Genomic DNA, 20,040 nt, shown 5'->3' on the forward strand with positions numbered 1-20,040 from the left:
CAGCCACATCTATCATGTGACCCTGTGGCTTTTTCCTCGCGCCTCCACCAAAACATCAAGAGAGCAAATTTGATATTTTCCTTCCCCTACAGTTAGGAATACCTGCGGAGGATCTTTCCAGAGGTAGTGATTCATATAGACGGGCTAGCAGCCCTAAAATACAGTAGTGTTTCCATTCTTTAGATACCTGTTATACGAGGTTACTGTAATGGTCGCCCTCCGTCCGTTGTCGGTCCATCTAATACCAGCTATGGATGGATTCGGTGGAGTTGAGATAACCGATAAGCGATAACTCGGCGATTCCATTACTTCACCTCACGAGAACACTTCACTAACTAACTAACTGGTTAGTTATCTACCTCCGTCGTTAACAAGTTAGCAGTTAACCCGGTAGGTCGCGGGTACGACGTAGTTTTCCCAAATAGAGCCCCCACCACATCACGTGGAGGCAAGTGGCAAGCAGAACTTGATACTGAGGTAGTCATGAGTAAAGAAGGGCAAGGAAGAAATAGAAAAACAGTAAAAAAGGAAAACCCCAAGCTAAGGCTATAGTGATGGTAAACAAGTAGAAAAACCATACCCATTCTCCTGCTATTGTGCCCTGTTTTGAAGATTTACCACCGCCACTACATCCCTGTTACTATACCTTCTTAACTATCCGCGGGAAGAAAAAGCCCTGTTTGTTCGTTTTGGCCGTCTCGCCTCCCTGCCGAGTTGATCCTCCCGTGGCTTGTCTTGTCGCCAGAACCTCCTCACATCTCCTCCCTCACCTCTTCGTCCAGCCCGCCCGTACCTGAATCCGTCGCGTTTCGAGCGTGTCCTTGCTGGCTATCTCCGGCGGAAGTCTTAGCCTGTTCAAAACCCACCCGGAAGGGCTCGACCCCAAACCCAACCCAACCACCCGACCCGAAGCTCCTCCTTCGAGCGCCCTCCGCCGCCTAACATTCTCGCTCCCGTCAGAACACGCCACACCCTGCCTCGTTTCTCGCCTTTGGCACATGGACCCTTTTTCCTACTCGTCCACACCCATCGCCATGTTCTAACCATTTCTCGACCCCCCCCCGTCGTTGGTGGTGGCAGTCTGTGGTGCTCTCTTGCAACCTTATCGCTCTGCTGCTCGTCCACCCTCGATCCCCCGGCCCACTTGCTCCCCCAGACTCGAGAACTCGCTGGGTCCCCGTGTATAGCAGAAGTCGGTGTTTTCCTCTTATCTGGGCCTTCCATTTTATCGTGGTCCTTTTTTTTTACATTCTTCTTCTTCCTTTCTCTTCTTCTCTATTCTCAAAATGGCCTCTGACGCTGTGATCAGAATCGAAGTTGCCTCGGCGGACTCGCAGTCACAGGACGCGTCGTCCTCGCCGCCTCCCTTTGATACGACCGACGTCAAGAATCTCTCTCTCGACTCGTGTGATCCCCAGTCTATACGACGTGATATGGACGAGCTCAACGCTTCTACCTTGGGTGGCCCTTCCCAAGATGTCTCCCTCGGCCAGTTCTCGTTCGCTCCGACCACGAGAACCACCGTCGTGACGACCACCACAACCACAACCACAAGTTTCCCCCCACTGGTCATGAAGGCTCCGCGTGCCACGCGGGATTGGGATCCTAAACAGTACCCCCTGGCGTTCTCGCCCACCCCGGCTTCGCTGAAGAATATCAAGTTCAACCTGGGAGGAAAGTCGGTGGTATTAAACGAGCCAGAAGACGCCGTGGGCACTCTCCACGAGGTAGGCCCTTTCTTTTCTTGGTTCTTCCTTGGGGATTGGTGACTAATGTGCTACCTCTAGCTGAATGAGAAAAATGAAGTTCTTCGCTCTTCCAACGGCGTGGTACGCTCGATAACCTCGTTTACATCCGACGAGACCAACTCCTCCAACCGTTTCGCACCCCCTCGACTGTCCTCGCAGCCTTCGACCCACCCCTTCAGTTGCAAACGTCGGCCCGTGTCGCCCGTTTCGATATCCGAACCAGTTCAAGCCCTGCAGCGTAATACAGGCTCTCCTGCCAGGGTCCCTTTGGAGCCCGTTTCACGTCACATTTCTTTCGGTACCGGCAATACGCAACTCTACCCCGTCCCGCCCGGCTTAGCCACTCCAGAGACCGAGCACAACCAGTCCAGCTCAGGCGAGACCATCATCTCCCGCAGAAGGATACAAAGCGCTAGTCTTCTTCGCCGAGAATCCGCTATGCGCTCGCCGTTGTCCTGTGAAGTGGAGAGCGCCGGAAACGTGCAAACTTCCAGGACTAGTTCACAAATCGGAAAGGCTCCCTCTCGGAGTCAGTCGTATGGTCCAGAGAGACTCCCTCTGTTAGACCGCCGCACGGAGCTCAACCACCCGAAGAAGAAAGAGCCCTCAAGCAAGGAACAAGATCCTCAACCACAAGACTCGAATCCTTCGGACCAGGTGATGGATGAGACCGTAGAGGAGATCTCCCGTCAAACATCTTCAATGACAGAAGACTCGAACACCGCGGATGAAGATATGTGCTTACCGAGTCCGAGTTTATCCCCCATTGCCGCCATGAACGCGATGAATGTCGATTCTTCGTTCGAGTCCGAGGAGCCAGATGTGGACACCGATTCAAGTTTTGATATTAATCTCCCGCATTTTGCCAAGCCTCTGCGCTCAAAGGAGAGCATGACCAGTGCGCCGTCCACCTTGCGGAATTGGCCCATCCCTTCGAATTCCAAAAACACCGGGTCCGCACCATCTCTGATGGACATCCCCTCGGTGATGGATTTCTTCGACTCGGTTCCGGACGAGTTGAAAACCTATCTTATGTATCAGTTCCTTCGACGCTGCCCGAAGCCCACCCTCCATTTCGTTGCCGATGTGGTCAATCCGGCTCTAAAATGTGACTTCTTGGCCCTCTTACCTCTGGAGCTCAGCCTGAACATTGTCAAGTACTTTGATGTTCAAACCATGTGCCGCGCCGCACAGGTCTCCAAGAGATGGCGACACATCATCAATTCGGACGAGAAGACCTGGAAGGAGCTTTTCGATCGGGATGGCTATCAGCTCCCAGAGGGAGAGTTGGACCGAGCGATCCAGGAAGGCTGGGGCTGGCAGTTCCCTAGTGGCGACGAGAACTGGGAGAGGGACATTAGCTCATCAGCTCGACCGACTTTCGAGCCTGAAGAATCCCGGCATCCCACCCTGACATCCTCCGCAGAGAAGGGCGAGAGAGAGACCTCGGCTCGTTCTCTCTCCACCCGACGCCCCAAGAGAAAGGCCCCCACACGCACATCGAGTAGAAAGCTCGCGAAGCGAAAGATTTCATCGAGCGGTACGGATTACTCTGATACCCCGGACTGGAGACGCGAAATCGCGGCCGCGGAAGGGCCATATGGTGCCGCCAATGCTGCTGCCGCAGCCGTGCCATATCCGGAGATTGGTTTACCGACCCTTCGTGGCCTTCATCTGTACAAGTCACTCTACCAGCGCCATCATTCGATTCGCAAGGGGTGGATGGAGTTGGATGTCAAACCAAAACATCTCGCCTTCCGCGCCCATGACCGCCATGTCGTCACTTGCCTACAATTCGATACCGACAAGATCCTCACCGGAAGCGATGATACCAACATCAACGTGTATGACACAAAGACCGGTGCCCTGCGGGCAACCCTCAAGGGCCACGAAGGTGGCGTCTGGGCCCTCGAGTACTACGGCAACACTCTAGTGTCTGGCTCCACGGATCGGTCCGTCCGGGTCTGGGACATTGAGAATGCCAAATGCACGCAGGTCTTTCAGGGCCACACGTCTACGGTCCGTTGTTTACAAATCGTTTTACCGATAGAAGTTGGCAAAAACTCCGACGGAACACCCGAGTTGATGCCGAAGGAACCGCTGATCATCACCGGCTCCCGTGATTCGAACCTCCGGATTTGGAAGCTTCCCAAGCCCGGCGATGCGCCCTATTTCCAAAGTGGTCCGCAGAACGATGATTCAGACTCGCCATACTTTGTGCGGACTCTCGCAGGCCATCAGCATTCGGTACGCGCTATTGCTGCACACGGAGATACTTTGGTCAGCGGCAGCTATGATTGCACCGTCCGAGTCTGGAAGATCTCCACCGGGGAGACCCTCCATCGGCTCCAGGGCCATACGTTGAAGGTTTATAGTGTGGTTCTTGATCATGCCAGAAACCGTTGCATCAGCGGCTCCATGGATAATATGGTCAAGATCTGGTCTTTGGAGACAGGTTCGCTTCTGTACAATCTCGAAGGCCATGCGTCCCTTGTCGGCCTGCTCGACCTTAAATGCGATCGCCTTGTCTCAGCCGCCGCAGATTCAACTCTTAGAATCTGGGATCCGGAGAGTGGTCAATGCAAGAGCCGCCTGAGTGCCCATACCGGTGCAATCACTTGTTTCCAGCATGACGGCCAGAAAGTCATCTCAGGCTCTGATCGGACTCTGAAAATGTGGGATGTTCGAAATGGAGAGTGCGTCCGAGACCTCCTGACCGATCTCAGCGGAGTATGGCAGGTGAAATTCAACGATCGAAGATGTGTTGCGGCGGTGCAACGGGATAGTCTGACCTATATCGAAGTGAGTCTCTCACACTTCCCCCCCCCCCAGCCCCCTCTTCAAGGTCCAGACGAACCCAATTGCAGAATAACTAACCCCTGCCTTAGGTTCTTGATTTTGGTGCTTCTCGTGACGGAGTACCCAGCACTCAACTCGGCAAGCGCATCGTCGTCAATGAACGTGGTCAGGAAACCAGTGACGATGCTGACGAAGATTATGACGTTTCTGATGCTTGAGGGGCCTGCAACTTCCACCATACAAGTTTTTGACTACTTGGACATGCTTACGCAAAAGGGGTAGTCAGAACCCCCCCTTATTGATAATAACACTAGAGATGTGGCGGCATTTATGGTTTTGCAGTCTACAACCCTTCAAAAAAGCATATGAACCATCCATGATACCCCTTATCTACTCACAGACCCTTATTTTCCCCTTTCAGGCATTTGCATAGCGTGCGGGTGGCATTTTCTTGTCATGCAGCATTCACCATTATTAAGAGATAGGCGTTGTGACGTTCCCCCCCCCCAAAAAAAAGACCCCAGCAATATTTGGTGTATACACATGCATTCTACACTTTTTTTTTTCTTCTTCTTTTCTTCCTCTCCCTCGCAGTGCATCCACCATATGTGTATTATGGCTGATTATTTCTTCCCCTCTTATGATTTTATTTGTTCCTTTCATCTACCTTGTCCCTATTAGTCGCGGCTCTGTATTGAGCGCCTGCTTTCTATTGAAATAGGAACTATTGTCCAATATTATGTATTAAGAACTGTACTGTAGTATATTGTAAGGCTCGGTTGGTTGGTATAATCCAATTCAATCCGGTTAGTTGGTACAATCGACCATGATGACCTTCTAGCTACTATATCTAGTTTACCTCATGAGACGGATTTGTACAGACGATAAGAGTTATGTGCAGGTCAGTAGGATGACAGTAGTATGTCTTGAATGATTCGACCGGGTAAGATTCCTGCGTCAATCATGATGGTATAACCAGAGTATCTTTCTTGGGAAAGCATTCCCACCATAGAGAACCAGGCTGGGACCCCTATAAATGGGGTTCTCTGGATTAGTGTCTCTGTCTGAACGGTGTTTCGTTCTATTTTATAATGCCATGAATCGTGGAGTTTAGGCTCGAGCAGAGAGCCATGAAAGGCAGGGCCCTGTCAGTCCATCTCTGATGCCTCGATGGCTTATCTGGAAGATTCAAGTTGAAAAAAAAAAGAGAAAGGATATTCCAAGCGCTGTTGCATCACGACGTGGCAGTGGGGAGCTCCGGCAAAGGAGCAGACGTCGTTGTCGTTTGAACATTGATGCTCCCGTCGAAGCCGGCGGCGGATAGAATCGCCCACCGGACAGCGTTCACGCCGAGAAAGGACCCGTCACCAACGGCTGTCTCAGAGCTGCAGGTGAGAATCTCGCCGAGGGCGCCGGGGCCTGCGATGCGGCCGTCGGGCTGGATGATGGGTTTGAGCTTGTGCAGCATTGTCTGCAGCCCGGCGACGCTGGTCGTCGATGCGCCGCTTTTGATCTGTTTCTTGTTCTTGTTCAAGACCTTGTCGACCTTGGAGAGGATGATTTGGTGTGGGATCGCGTAGCGGCGGAAGGAGGCTAGGATGTCTTGGTCGGTTTGTTTGATCCCGTGTTCGCTGTCGATGAGGATGAAGGCTCGTCGGAGTCTAACGGGTTAGAACCTTGTGGAAAGGATATAACTAAATTTGTGTGTATGAGAGGGAGAGAGCTTACTGTTTCCTTCCCTGCAGGTATTTCATGATTTCAACCCCCCATTCGGTTCGACTCGCCTTTCCGTAGCCGGGCATATCCAACAGGACGATCTTGGACTCCCCTCCTTTCGTGCCTCCAATGCCAAATGCGTTCATTTCTCGCGTGCGTCCTGGTTTGGATGACGTCCAACACATCTCTTGTCCCATGATCGCGTTCAATAAAGAGCTTTTCCCCACGTTCGACCGCCCCAGGAATGCAACCTCCGGCTCGACGGAAGAAAGAGGCGTGGTCCGGAACTTGCTGGCAGACCATAGCTTGATGGGCGAATGGCGCGAAGGGGTAAAGAATTTGGCAGCGTACTCCAGTTTAGACTCGTCCGGCGGAACGGTATCCCAGTATGCGCTGAGGTGTGAGGGAGTGAGATCACGGAGCTGGATCTTGGACGCGGCCGTAGACGAGGAACGATGCAACGTGAGGAGCCATCGTGACTGTGCAGCTGGCCGTACTGTACGAATCATGGTTCTGACAGAAAATGCCGTCAGAAATAAAATCCCTCCCAGAAAGCTGGTGCTGGCGACAAACAAAGCTCAGCGCAGCTTCTCCTGGTCTAGACGCCCCAGCGGCAACTTTTCCGAGTGGCGCTTCTCAGAGGAATGTTTCCCGAGCCTCATCCCCGCCATATCACGGCGATAAGGCTGACCTTGACTGCTGTTGACAAGCTGATTGTCAGATCGCAGATTGAAACTGCTGGCACTGCATCAAGTATTAATGTTCCTGCCTAGTTTTCTTTTTGTTCAACCTCAGTCTTCCAGATAGTTGCAATGATCAACGCCGTCCTTGTCTTCAATAACAATGGCCAACCGCGCCTGACCAAGTTCTACACAGATATCGTGAGCATACAAAGGACAACCAACGAGCAGTTTCAGCTTTCGGATCAAGTTACTGACTGCAATTCTGGGGCTAGGATACACAAACCCGACAAAAACTCATTGGTCAAATTTATGATCTGGTCGCTCAGCGGCCGGCAAGTGCCTGCAACTTCCTGCCTCTTCCCCCCCTGTTGTCGCAAGGCGCCAGCTCCAAGACACCCCATGGACCGTCCGATGCCCCTACGCAAATCACATACCGAACATATGCTACTCTTTCGTTTATCATGATCTCGACATCGACCGAGTCGCCGCTTGCCTTAATCGATCTGATCCAGGTTTTCGTCGAAGCGCTGGACCGCATCTTCGAGAACGTCTGCGAACTAGATTTGATCTTTGGATACGAGACGATGCACGCTGTTCTGGGTGAAATGATTGTGGGAGGTATCGTCATCGAAACAAACATCGACCGCATCGTCGCGGGAGTCAGGGCCCAAGAGGGTTCTCTCGGCAAGAAGAAAGCCATACAGGCAGCGAGTGCAAATATTGGACGTGGCGGCCTGCCCGGTCTTGGAGCATGGCGATAGCTGGGATACTTTGTTTTTTTTTTCTGTTTGTTCCATGATACCTGCTATCTATAGCGTATACAATTGTCTCTTGCGTATCTGGCTACAGGATGATTTTACCTGATTATATAATCATAGCTTTTGGTTCGTTCTTGAGAGATTATGGCGATTGGGGTTCTTTTGGACTCCTATTTTGCTATATGCCCCTGGTCTGAATATTGATCTCTGAACTTTCATGCCATGCCTTTTGTATGCAAGCAAAGAGCCCTGTCACTGGCGCAATGATGATAACCATAAGGCTAACGCTAACCTAAATGAATTAGGGTAAGCCCTATGTCACGTGGATGTTCCCATCGGGAAGGGGCTCGCTTGAATTTCCGCACTAGCGCGACCCACGAACGCGGACTAGCGACGTTTTTAATCCAACGAGGCGGCCACTTTTGGTTTTCTTTCTTTCTTGCTCTGTCAATCCCGTCAACCAGCACAGCGGAACACCAGTCGACAACATGGTAAGCACATGAATGTCCAGTTAACATTGCTCTTTGCAGCATCCATCTCTTCTTGAACGAAGATGTCGATAGACATTTTCCTTCCGCTTCAGATCCGTCTGTAAGCGATTCCGCCAACCGCATGGCTCACCCCCTAAAGGGTGAGCCCATTGCGTTGGTGATGATTAGGCTGGAGCCACAAGCGCAGTAGAAATACTCGCTTGTAGTTCCATAGAGTTCAGAGAAGATGCAGCGTGTGGTGGACAACGAGCTGATCTTCTTTTCTCAATGATAGCCTCCCAAGTCCGGAAAGAAGGCCGCCCCTCTCCCCTACCCCCAGGGCAAGGCTGGCTCTAGCAAGAAGGCCGCTAAGGTATGTGGAGATTATTTATCTATTTTTCTCGTCGGATGAAATTGGGTCACTGACAGTTCTTTAGAACCCTCTCTTCGAGAAGCGTGCCCGCAACTTCGGTATCGGCCAGGACGTCCAGCCCAAGCGCAACCTGTCCCGCTTCGTCAAGTGGCCCGAGTATGTCCGTCTTCAGCGCCAGAAGAAGGTCCTCAACCTTCGCCTGAAGGTCCCCCCTGCCATTGCGCAGTTCCAGAACACCCTGGACCGCAACACCGCTGCCCAGACCTTCAAGTTCCTCAACAAGTACCGCCCTGAGACCAAGGTCGAGAAGAAGGAGCGTCTCCACCAGGAGGCTACCGCCGTCGCTGAGGGCAAGAAGAAGGAGGACGTCAGCAAGAAGCCCTACAACGTCAAGTACGGTCTTAACCACGTCGTTGGTCTCGTTGAGAACAAGAAGGCCTCTCTTGTCCTCATTGCCCACGATGTTGACCCCATTGAGCTGGTTGTCTTCCTTCCCGCTCTCTGCCGCAAGATGGGTGTCCCCTACGCTATCGTGAAGGGCAAGGCTCGTCTTGGAACCGTTGTCCACAAGAAGGTGAGATTATTCGCGGCCTAATATTTTATACAATGTTACTAACTTTCAAAGACCGCTGCCGTTCTGGCCATCACCGAGGTTCGCTCTGAGGACAAGTCTGAGTTCGCCAAGCTCCTCTCTGCCATCAAGGAGGGTTACACCGACAAGACCGAGGAGTCCCGCCGCCACTGGGGTGGTGGTATCATGGGCGCCAAGGCCAACGCCCGCATGGAGAAGAAGCGCAAGGCTGTCGAGACTGCCATCAAGGTCTAAGCCATAAACCAGCTTAGAACTACCTTCTTGATGACGCATGATTACCCAAGGCTTCCCCCTTCTTTCCGCTGGTACCGTCTGATGCCAAAAAAAAGACAAAAGTTCTTTATTTCCATTTAATGTGGCTACAGGTGTTCATCGAGGCATTTAGCTTAGATGGGTTAAAAGAACCGAGCTTCTTGGCACCCACCCTATATCCCACAATCTACATGGATTCCATTTTGACGGCTACTTGATTTTTTTCACCTGTTTTATGTACCCTGCAGATACCCATGAATGCATTTCATAACCTCCTTCAACCACCGCTGACTTGTCTGGTGTGACTCCATTCTGCATTCATGTCTGCGATATCTGCCCCCTTCCCCCCCCCTCCCGTATCACTCGTAGCTCTCCTTCCTAGCACGGATGTCAAATTGCAATTCTGCCTTTTCATGGCTGTGGTTGTGCCGAAGAAGTGCTGATATCGATCCTAAACCCTCTGGGTTTTCTCCAGCGAAGTACTAGATTTGTGTCTTGGATCTGGCAACAGATTCTAAATGGCACACGTCCATTGATGACCTGGGACATTCAGTAATGATGATTAGTAAAATAATGAATCCATCAGCAGTTCAACTCATACCTTGTTTTTTTTTTACTCTTCGGTAACAATAAACTCATCTTTTCCTGATCTCTCACGCTCAGTGAAGAAATCTTACTGTCCTGGTGTGGTCTCGAGACTCATCATGTTGTTAGCCGCTGTCATCTACGGTTAGAGCGGTTTGTATAGTTCGAGAATCTGCCAAATAGGGAACCAGGCATCGCGACTATCTCTCTATGGATACTGAGAAGTGATCTATGATCGAAGCAAGTACGGGCAAAGAGATGCAGTCTTTTTGATTTGAGAAATCGCCCACCCTGTGAGATGAACCGAGCCATGACCCCGACATTGATTTCCTCCCGTTTTGCCATTACCCCCTTTCACACCGTATAAAATCACAAGAAAATGGTACAGAAGGAATCTATACATCCAAGGTGCCAGCAGAAAATGCACCATCCGTCCAAAGCAAGCCCAGGTGGTGGCTACAGATGAGACAAACAGCGAGTATTGACAGCCATGACGAATAAAATTCCAATAGCCAGCCAACGCTGGGTCGGGAGAACACTCGCCATCGAAAGCATTCATTCGACGTAAGAAAATAAAAAAGAAGAAAAGGGAAGAATAATTATTAATGCAGAGGTAGGAATAGAGACAGAACAAAACATAGTAGGTCATTAACGTTGGGCAGCTGGTCGGTTGAGTCCTTGTCTCGCCTATGCGTAGAAAAGATCTGTCAGTATAATCTGTCCTGTCATCATGATAAGGAAAAAGGAGGGCACTACCAAACGGACCTTCATCTGCTCGATTCTTGCTTTCAACTGGCTGGTCACCTCTGCGGCTCTCTTCCAGTTCTCCGCCGGTTCTGTAACCCGGCTAGGTTGATCTTCCCCAGACGCACTGCCTGAACCCAGCAACGATGATCGAGTCGGGCTGCCCATTCCGGAGTAGCCAGTGCCAAACGTTGGACTCAGCTTGCGTCGTCCGAGCGCACTTTCTCTGCTACTGAACCCGGGTGATTCCAGGCCGTTGTTCTCTTTCTCTTCGCTGGGGCTTGCCGACACATAACTCCGAGGTCGAGCACTCTCAAATCGAGATCCCATATGGAGTCCCATTCGAGGCTGAGAATAATTGTCGTGAGAAATAGGGTCCTGGTACATGGATCCCATCTCGGGAATCCCCATGCTGGCAGTATCAGCCATCGTATTGGGGGGACTGATCGCAGTAGCCCGCAGGGCCCTCGCAAGTTCACGTTTCAGTCGGTCAATCTCTCGTTGTTGCTTCTGCACGCTCTGTTCGGCAGATTCGGCATCGCTGCGTGCCCGGACCAACTGCGTCTCCTTGGCCTTGATGCCCAGCACATCTCGCGTATGATCCTCAATGAGTTGGGCGTTCTGGTTCTGGAGCTCAGTGATCTGCAAGTTCAACTTGCTTCTCTCTGCTCGTAACTCTTCGACCATCTTTGTAAACCGCTCATTTTCTGCTCGCAGTTCTTGAAGTTCTGCGCGTTCAATGGCAGCGAGACCGCCGACGTGAGGTGTCGCAGGGGGTGCGATAGGAGCTGGTTCTGGTACCGGTGTTGGTTTGGCGATAGGACGGCCGGCGAGCCCTCTTCCAGGACCGAACTTAGGCGCAGCGGGGGGCGGTGCTTCTTCTGATGGAGGTGAGACAACACGTCGCTGGGGGGATGCTAGTCCGCCAGGCCCGCCAAGTTTCTTCTTGAGAGCCGCCCCTGGTGCTGTCAGTCCACCACCAGGCTTCGGGAGTCCTCCAGCCTTAGAAGGAACTCCCTTAGCTGCTGGTTTGGACTGGGGCGCCGCAGCTGGTTCTTCAATCGGTGGTGCCGCAGTAGCAGTCGGCTTTTTCAGGCCAGATGCAGGTTTCTTTCCGCCTACAACTTTCTTTCCAGCTGCTGGAATGGCTGGCTTCGGGGGCGCGACAATGGGCTTCGGGCGATCTTTGGCCTTGACCTCTGCCGTATCAAAGTATTCCTTGATCTTGGCCTTCCGGATATCATCAAGCCCGTCAAGGTAAGGATTCATTGCCCGTTCACCCATGATTTTCATCAACGTACCCAGAATCTCAGCAGCGCCTGATCGGACGACTTCGCTGGATTCTGTGAGAAGCTTGGTAGCCGCATCGGCGATGGACTTGACTTCGGCTTTGGACGGAACATCTCTCGTCGTGCGGAGGCACCTAATCAAAAACTTGACAGTCTCTTGTTTGACCTGCGGGTTTTTGTGTTTCAGGAACTCCAGCGTCTCTTCCAAACATTCAGATAGATCCGTTGAAGAAAATACACCGTCAAGGGCCTGACCCAAGGCATCTGCAACTGATTGTTTCTTCTCCTTGAGACGCTCCAAGATGGGAGACATGATGAGAGACCGATATTTGCCGAACCCTTTGCGCAAGCCCTTGGCGAGCAGATCAACGCAATTTGCGGCAACGGTCACAACAGCAACGTTTGCATCCTTCATACTCTTTGCGAGTCCCTTCACAATCTCATCGAAGGGTCCCTCCTTGATTCTCGGGACATTAAACGCGTTGTACAGCGCATCTAGTGCCTCCTTTCGGTCTTTCCACTTTGACGAGGCCAGCTGTTCATGGAAATCTTTCGGGACCTTGGGCATGACATCTACAGGCTCGGCGAGGTCAAATGCGTCCATCTCGCCACCATCGTCTTCAACGTATTCCTCGCCGGCGAGCCCCTCCTCTTCCTCGCCGCCGGGTGCAGCACTGGCTTCAGCCATCGCCTCTTGCTGCGCTCTGGTGAATCGTTCTTGCTTTGGTGGGGGCTCCTGTTTCACGGCTTCGAAAAGCTTCTCGAGGTCCTGCTGCTGGACAGGCTTCAGATCCCCCCAGAAAACGGGTTTCATAGCGTCTTTCAACCACCGGTACAGCTCTACCGTCAGATTCTGTGCTTCTGCCCGTACATTCTTATCTGCATGCCCGAAGACTTTCGGCAGAGCCTTGAGGACTGGTTTCGGATCGACGAGTTTGGCTCCATAATTGTGAAAGATGCCCTTCAGCGCAGCGAGGGCGGGAGCAATAACCTTGGCAAGTTTGTGCGAAAGCGCCGGGAGCATTTCTTCAATGACGGGCTCCGATTTATCTAATTCTATGCAAAGTAAGAGGGCCTCTAGCGCACTAGCCTTTGCTGCCGGTCGTGTAGAAGGCAGGCCTTTTTCGACAATCGCGGCGATCGTGCTTCCCCGTGTCCTAGAGAAAAGAGTTGCTGATTAGAACAGCTGACCGTACGTATAGTTAACAAACTTTCCAAAGGCAGAGCTCGTACCTCACACATGCTTGGGCGCCGCCGTATTTCAGAAATGAACAATAGGACGCAAGCCCCTCTTGTTGTGCCGCCACGTTTGAATCCGCCACAGCACCCTTCCATAACGCCGGATCTTGTAAAAACGGACTGAATACGGGATCTGACTCGTCCGGTGTCTTTTCAAACTGCTTGTTTGCATCCTCGTAACCTTCTTTCCTGACCTTCCAGTTCTGCAGAGCACAACAATCGAAGTAAGCATTGTTCCGCGATCGGCGGCCTGCAATGAGGCATCGATGAGTACTCGCTCACCTTGTGTGTGAACCGGTCAGGCAATGGAAGCGAGGAAAAGTCTTCCTCTCCTTCCGCCATGGTAAAATGTGACGGGTTTAGATCGTTTTCAGACACTCGGTTGTCTACAGTTTCAGAGAGTCAGCACAGCAGCCAATTGCGATGCTCGTAAACATATGAGATACTCATGTTGATGTCTCTGGGGAAAATGAAAACATACCTCAATTTAATGGAATATAGATTTATTGACTCTGACCGCGTCGGCCGGGGGAATAAGGCGTTCGATGTCGAGCGGTCCGGCAGACAAGGAACGAAGGACAATCAGTTGCTTTGCCGCCAGTCAGCTCCTAAATAATCGCAGAGAAGGCCAGATCACAGACTTTGCAGCTGTTTGGATCTGGGCGCGATCGTTCGTCGGGTGGGGGTAACAGATTGGGCAGAGAGGAGGGGAGAGACAGGCAAACGGGATGTCAACAAACCGCCCATCGCTGTGGCAGCGGCAAAGCACATCCACAGACTTGGCGTCCTCGTCTGTGGCTGCGGGACAAGCCAAAACTCCCCGCTGCTGGTCAACAAGTTGTTTACCAGGGAATAACAACACAGACAGGCCTGTTGCTAATAAATTCGTTTACGAGATTTACGGCATATTCAGTGGGATCCCCTCCCCTGGTGTTCTAATCTAAAGAATCACATCAACGCGTCGACTGCGTGGTGAATCAGGAGGGGCAGCGGCCGAATTGACAGACATCAACGACGCTTTCTCTACGGGGTCCGGCCTGAGAGATTTGCTTCGAGAGGGCTCCTAAACGCTTCTTGTCTTATGATGGGGGACGGGGGACGCAGAGGGCTGACTGTTTGAACCATCGCGCACGAAATCACCGCGATCATGAGCCAGCTACTTACTGCGCGGCAGGCAGAGGAGCTGTACGTGTCTGGTGATATAGGAGAGGCATTCGCTCCATCGCTGACTGTGATTCTGGTTCTAGCCACAAATCCATCATCGCCTATCTGGCGTCTGCCAACCTGCCTCAGAGCTCGGGGACTCTGCGAGAAGAACTGGGCGATTCGGTGAACATCGACGATGCAACGGTTAAGAAGTATGAGGGGCTATTAGAGAAGAAATGGACCAGCGTGGTTCGCTTGCAGAAGAAAGTATGATCCCGGCTAATGAAGCGGTTCTACCTAGATTATGGATCTGGAATCCCGTTGCGCTTCGCTTCAAGCCGAGTTGGATTCTGCGACGCCCACATCGCTATCGCGACGAAATCAAGATCCGGCGTCGTGGCTGCCACGCGCACCTGCCCGCCATAACCTGCAATCGCACCGCGATCCTGTCAACTGTGTTGCTTTCCACCCTGTCTTCTCATCACTTGCGTCCGGCTCTGACGATACAACGATCAAGGTCTGGGACTGGGAGCTGGGGGAGTTAGAGCGGACAATCAAGGGTCATACCAAGGCAGTGCTAGATGTGGATTACGGCGGGCCTCGAGGAGGCACGTTACTGGCGTCGTGTTCATCCGACCTGACCATCAAATTGTGGGATCCGTCAGATGAGTACAAGAATATCCGAACACTCCCTGGCCATGACCATAGTGTCTCCGCGATACGATTCATCCCGTCTGGAGCGGCTGGCTCTCCCATGTCGGGAAATCTATTGGTCTCTGCGTCTCGAGACAAGACTCTGCGGATATGGGACGTGACTACCGGGTACTGCGTCAAGACATTACAGGGTCATGCGGGCTGGGTGCGCGATGTCACTCCCTCTCTTGATGGCCGCTTTCTTTTCTCGGCTGGAGATGACCAAATCCCTCGACTGTGGGATATCTCTTCGGGGGAGACGAAGGCGACCTTCCTTGGCCATGAGCACGTAGTAGAGTGCGTTGCTTTCGCACCAGCAGCCAGTTACCCACATCTGGCGGCTATTGCAGGGCTGAAAAAACCACCTTCGGCTTCGTCATCGGCCGAGTTTGTCGCTACCGGTTCTCGTGACAAGACTATCCGACTGTGGGATTCTCGAGGGACCCTAATCAAGACGCTGGTTGGCCATGATAACTGGGTTCGAGCTCTGGTCTTTCACCCAGGTGGGAAATACCTCCTATCCGTATCCGATGACAAGACCCTCCGTTGCTGGGATCTGACGCAGGAGTGTAAATGTGTCCGGACCCTGAACATCCACGAGCACTTTGTCAGCTGCCTGCGATGGGCGCCTCCTCTTATTAAAGATACCGGGCTCAATGGTGACGCCGGTGTGAACGGCAGTCCCACGCCTACCGCAACGACAAACGGCTCCAAAGAGGACGCCAATCCCGCGGCCAAGATGTCCATCAGGTGCGTCCTGGCGACTGGCAGCGTGGACCTTAACGTACGCGTTTTTGCATCATAAGCTCAGCTGCAAAAAGAAACGATGGATAAATCTTTTCCTTCACTATGAACTCGATTCACAAATTAGCAGTCTTCTTAATCAACCCTTCCCCCTTATTCGAGTCGGGATACCATATCGCATCTACACTTCGACAGGTGGATTTACAGTCAACGGTGCAAGCTCTTTGAAAGGCGAGGCTAGACAGGGGAAAGTGCCCAGGGCTGCCGGCCTACCTTTCTTTTCTTTTGTTCTTTGTATCTTTTTTTCCCCCTAAACTTTCTGGTCCATACGATACCTTTTGCCTATGCATATTGTCCCGTGTCTACTTAAGCTGATAGAGAACGACGCCGTTCTTCGTTCGTATCATTACTTCTAGTTACCTAATGTACCTTCTGTGTATCTGTTATTTTGATAGAGTATTACACTGCGAAAGAAGAAGAGAAAAACGTAGCTATAATACAAGACATGGAGGAAAAGACAGGCAGGAAAAAATTCACTGGGTGCGGCTCATCCTCTCTTGAACCAACCTCCTCACGCGACCAATATATTCGTCTCTCCGCTGGGTAGTTCTCTTCCCACCGTCGGCAGCCCTGGCCTCCCTACGATCCAACTTGGCCGCCCTCTTCTCCACCCGCACGGCGTCCCTCTCCTCTTTCGTCATGAGAGGCGGCCGCGACTCGAGGGATTCGCCAAAGGGCGCGATGATCCGCTCAACCACATGCCGCACATGTCGGCTCTTGGGGAACCCGGACGAAAACTCAATCACGTCGCCTTCGCGAAGCGAGTTGCGCGGGTCCGACACCATGTACTTCGTGACCTTCGGGTAGAGTTTGCGGATGTGCGAGTCCCAGGTTGTGTGGCGGTGGGCGACGCGCACGGTGCGATCCATTAAACCCGCGGAGATTACCGTCCCTGTTTTGAGTGTGGAGGGAAAGCTGCGGATAAAGGGAGGAGGAGGAGAGGAAGCATCTGTCGAACTCGGAGGAGCAGGGCTGGCGTGGGCTGTTGTGCTGGTCGTCGTCGTGGCTTCCGTGTTCTGCTGGGTGGTCGACGCCGCTCGTCGGATCACTGGGGCGACGGATCTGGCGGCATGCAGTGGTCTAAGGGGGAGCATCGTGCGAGAAAGACTGGCTGCCATTATGGGTGGGTGGTCGAATGGCGAGACAGTCAGAACAATTGAATGAGGAAGACTTGATCGGCTGGCAGGCCCTTTTTTCCCCCTTTCTTGGTTCAGGCTTTCGGAAGCCTAATGGATTCCTAAAACTTTTTGCGAAATCCTCGCTCAATTGGCTCCTCGTCAGGGTTGATAGGTATCTCAAGTTCCTTACCCAGTTGGATTGTCGTGTTGAGGTTCGCCCAAGAATTTCCTCTCGGAGATCGAACGAGTGTTTGCACTGTTTGCACTGTCTACCAAGGCTTCCAACACTACAAGGCATAACAACCGAATAGTCTCACTAAACAAGGATGTACGGAGTAGTCGTATTCGTCTTGTTAAACGCTAGTATGCAATACCAGAAAGCACTAAGTGCCTGACTATCCCAGGTCTATGAGAGGGGAGAGCCGTATAGTTGGTCTTCCGGTAGATAGTTAAGCCGTATAGTTATACACCAGCGCCGAAAGCAGGGAAACAGGAAAATGAGAAGCAGAAAAAAAAAATTGGCCAAGTAGTAGTTCATTATTTATTTCTAATCGATCATTTCGGGTCATACATAAGTTCCGACTTCTAGGTCACAGCGCGGCTTGCACATTACCCAGTATGTCGGTCTGGAGAGGTTGTTGAGGAAGACTAGGGCTCACGACCAAGGGCTTTTTTGTGTGGACTTTCTTCTCCGACTGTGCAGAGATGCGCGTGAGTTCTGTAACGAAGGAATTACCCCAGAAGGCACTGGAGGGCAGTCAGCTAGAGGGTTCCATGTGGGAAAAAAGAAATGTTCAAGGGGCCATGACATACCTAGTATACTTCGACACGTATTTGTCCAATTTGGAGAAGTTAAGAGCGCGCTGCTCATCACTCATGGTGACTGCTTCTTGGTAAGCGCCCGCCAGCTCCTCGGTATTCCAGGGATTGATGATGATGCTTCCGTTGAGCGACTGCGCCGCACCGGCGAATTCAGATAATACCAGGCTGCCGTGGCGCTTTTCTTGGGCCGCGATATACTCATAGGCCACGAGGTTCATGCCGTCGCGGGTGGAGGATACGATACACACGTCCGAGACCGCGTACAGCGCGATCAACTCATCAAAGTTGACCGATTTGTGCAGGAAGTGAATCGGCATAAATTCCACGGTGCCTGCAATTGCATTAGAAGAGCTTCCCCGCGTACATGCCAGCGAAAAGAAAAACCAATCATGAACTGACCGAATTTTCCGTTGATCCTGCCCACCAATTCATTCACCACTGCCCGTAGGTTCTGGTATTCCTCGACATCCTGTCTGCTCGGCACTGCAACTTGGACTAGGACGACTTTTCCGACCCATTCAGGATGATCACTCAGAAAAACTTCTAGTGCATGCAGCTTCTGGGGGACACCCTTGATATAATCCAGCCTATCGACGCCCACCATCAATTTCACACCTTGGAACTTCTGCTCCAGCATCGCGATGCGTTTCTGCACCTTCTCCTTTTTGAGGCCTTCCTTGAACTTTTCCGGGTCAATTCCGATCGGGAATGCGCCGCAGGCGATGATTTTGCCTTGGAATTCAATGCCGTTCGGGGTTGTAGCCAAGCCTCTGTTAAAAAATGCGTGAGTTGGCGAGTTGGTATTAATAAAAATAAAAGAGATCCAAGATTTGACCTACAGTAACCGGGAGCAGCTGCTCAGGAAGTGTCGGGTGTAGTCGTAGGTGTGGAATCCGATCAGGTCACAGTGCAGTACACCCAGAAGGAGCTCATTCCGAACAGGAAGAATCCGGTAGATCTCACTGCTAGGAAAGGGGGTGTGGAGGAAGAAGCCAATCTTCACATTCAGCTTGCTGTCTCCAATCTCTTCACGAAGCATCTCCGGGAGGAGCATGAGATGATAATCATGAACCCAGATCAAGTCACCGTCTTGGACCTCCTTCGCAACGGCCTGGGCAAACAGCCGATTCGCTTCTTTGTATGCCTCCCAGGCAGACTCATCAAAAGTGATTTCACCAGGGTGATAGTGGAAGAGAGGCCAGAGGATGGAATCTAGAATTGAGGGTGAGAAGGTCAGCAGTCCGGTATGACGAACATGGCCAAGATCTCAAAAGGCAAGTTGCCACCCACTTGAGAATCCATTATAATGCCGATCTGCCAGATCATCATCGATGAAGACCGGAACGGCACCGTATTCGTCTTTCAATCGGGCCTTCACCATTGGAATTTCCTCCTCGGGGACCTCCAGACCGGGCCAGCCGTACCATTGGAAAGTCGTCGATTTCGACAGACCGCTCAATCCACTGACCAGGCCACCGGACGACATGGAGAAGTCATACTTTCCATCCTCTGAGCGTTTTATGGTGATCGGGAGGCGATTCGAGACGAGGAGCAACCTCGCTTCGGTTTTTGGGGGCTCGTCAATGGACGGCATTGTGAAAGAAGAAGAAGAAAGGGAAAAAGGGGGTATTTATAAATATGTAAGGATCAATGAAAGATGAATAGAAAAGGGATTCGCAAGGGTCACCGATATTGGCAATTCGTCAAGGGTCCTGCGGTTTGGAGGGAATACTACCTTATCGACGCAGAAATACGTCAGAGTTCCATACGTCAAAGCTAGGACAAGCAGGGGTGAGCACATACCGAGTGAATTCCTCAGAAGCGAGCAATATGAGGCAGCTTGTAGGATTGCTGAGGAAAGCCCTGATAACTCCTTTTTATTTCTCCCAGCAGAACTATCGCATGAGGTCTCCCGGGGGGGGGGTCGGGTGTTCACGGTGCAATGGAGAAGGCGGCGAATGGGTAAATCTGCAAACGCGGGTAAGCGGCGGGGAATAAAGCAAGAGGGATCTCGAAGGGAACCAACCACACGTGTACGCCGGGGTTTCTGCTGTTCAAGAACACGTTGAACAGTTCAGAAGAGCTTCTAAGAAAGGGATAATAAACCCAGTTTTGCAAAGGCAACTGGGGAAGTGACGCCTGGCTAGGCGTAGCAGCAGGAATGCACGTGGCGGAGGGGGGCAAACAGATGGGATGAGATCCTCAATAG

At 51.9% G+C, this 20,040-nt stretch overlaps 8 protein-coding genes across 8 annotated transcripts; 3 read left to right on the forward strand and 5 right to left on the reverse strand.

Moving 5' to 3' along the window:
* Nucleotides 1-1,433: 1,433 nt before the first annotated feature.
* ASPZODRAFT_61229 (hypothetical protein) lies at nucleotides 1,434-4,765 on the forward strand (the record flags this gene model as incomplete). The annotated part of the gene is made up of 3 exons (XM_022728978.1): nucleotides 1,434-1,727; nucleotides 1,788-4,550; nucleotides 4,637-4,765. The coding sequence occupies 3 exons, from the start codon at nucleotides 1,434-1,436 to the stop codon at nucleotides 4,763-4,765; spliced, it is 3,186 nt and encodes a 1,061-aa protein (XP_022583648.1).
* Nucleotides 4,766-5,781: 1,016 nt separating this feature from the next.
* Nucleotides 5,782-6,772, reverse strand: ASPZODRAFT_140078 (hypothetical protein; the record flags this gene model as incomplete). The annotated part of the gene is made up of 2 exons (XM_022724621.1): nucleotides 5,782-6,208; nucleotides 6,276-6,772. 2 exons carry the CDS (start codon nucleotides 6,770-6,772, stop codon nucleotides 5,782-5,784), a joined length of 924 nt encoding a protein of 307 aa, XP_022583649.1.
* Nucleotides 6,773-7,075: 303 nt separating this feature from the next.
* On the forward strand, nucleotides 7,076-9,373 carry ASPZODRAFT_140079 (hypothetical protein; the record flags this gene model as incomplete). The annotated part of the gene is made up of 9 exons (XM_022724622.1): nucleotides 7,076-7,144; nucleotides 7,219-7,687; nucleotides 7,762-7,830; nucleotide 8,010; nucleotides 8,169-8,195; nucleotides 8,235-8,295; nucleotides 8,470-8,547; nucleotides 8,612-9,121; nucleotides 9,173-9,373. The coding sequence occupies 9 exons, from the start codon at nucleotides 7,076-7,078 to the stop codon at nucleotides 9,371-9,373; spliced, it is 1,485 nt and encodes a 494-aa protein (XP_022583650.1).
* A 798-nt stretch (nucleotides 9,374-10,171) lies between these two features.
* On the reverse strand, nucleotides 10,172-10,952 carry ASPZODRAFT_1404455 (hypothetical protein). Its single transcript, XM_022724665.1, has 2 exons — nucleotides 10,742-10,952; nucleotides 10,172-10,663 (listed from the first exon to the last, which is right to left on the reverse strand). The coding sequence occupies exon 2, from the start codon at nucleotides 10,623-10,625 to the stop codon at nucleotides 10,206-10,208; it is 420 nt and encodes a 139-aa protein (XP_022583651.1). The 5' UTR covers nucleotides 10,626-10,663; nucleotides 10,742-10,952; the 3' UTR covers nucleotides 10,172-10,205.
* On the reverse strand, nucleotides 10,199-13,969 carry ASPZODRAFT_91455 (hypothetical protein). The gene is made up of 5 exons (XM_022730424.1): nucleotides 13,730-13,969; nucleotides 13,531-13,634; nucleotides 13,243-13,451; nucleotides 10,742-13,166; nucleotides 10,199-10,663 (listed from the first exon to the last, which is right to left on the reverse strand). The coding sequence occupies exons 2-5, from the start codon at nucleotides 13,588-13,590 to the stop codon at nucleotides 10,625-10,627; spliced, it is 2,733 nt and encodes a 910-aa protein (XP_022583652.1). The 5' UTR covers nucleotides 13,591-13,634; nucleotides 13,730-13,969; the 3' UTR covers nucleotides 10,199-10,624.
* Nucleotides 13,970-14,395: 426 nt separating this feature from the next.
* ASPZODRAFT_60969 (hypothetical protein) lies at nucleotides 14,396-15,892 on the forward strand (the record flags this gene model as incomplete). The annotated part of the gene is made up of 3 exons (XM_022728954.1): nucleotides 14,396-14,433; nucleotides 14,496-14,661; nucleotides 14,696-15,892. The coding sequence occupies 3 exons, from the start codon at nucleotides 14,396-14,398 to the stop codon at nucleotides 15,890-15,892; spliced, it is 1,401 nt and encodes a 466-aa protein (XP_022583653.1).
* Nucleotides 15,893-16,355: 463 nt separating this feature from the next.
* ASPZODRAFT_129551 (hypothetical protein) lies at nucleotides 16,356-17,183 on the reverse strand. The gene has a single exon (XM_022722289.1). The coding sequence runs from the start codon at nucleotides 17,007-17,009 to the stop codon at nucleotides 16,365-16,367; it is 645 nt and encodes a 214-aa protein (XP_022583654.1). The 5' UTR covers nucleotides 17,010-17,183; the 3' UTR covers nucleotides 16,356-16,364.
* A 416-nt stretch (nucleotides 17,184-17,599) lies between these two features.
* ASPZODRAFT_150082 (hypothetical protein) lies at nucleotides 17,600-19,425 on the reverse strand (the record flags this gene model as incomplete). The annotated part of the gene is made up of 5 exons (XM_022725573.1): nucleotides 17,600-17,756; nucleotides 17,823-18,162; nucleotides 18,231-18,601; nucleotides 18,671-19,043; nucleotides 19,122-19,425. 5 exons carry the CDS (start codon nucleotides 19,423-19,425, stop codon nucleotides 17,600-17,602), a joined length of 1,545 nt encoding a protein of 514 aa, XP_022583655.1.
* Nucleotides 19,426-20,040: the final 615 nt, after the last annotated feature.

This window comes from Penicilliopsis zonata (genome assembly GCF_001890105.1).
Source record: "Penicilliopsis zonata CBS 506.65 unplaced genomic scaffold ASPZOscaffold_3, whole genome shotgun sequence".
Classification (NCBI taxonomy): domain Eukaryota; kingdom Fungi; phylum Ascomycota; class Eurotiomycetes; order Eurotiales; family Aspergillaceae; genus Penicilliopsis; species Penicilliopsis zonata.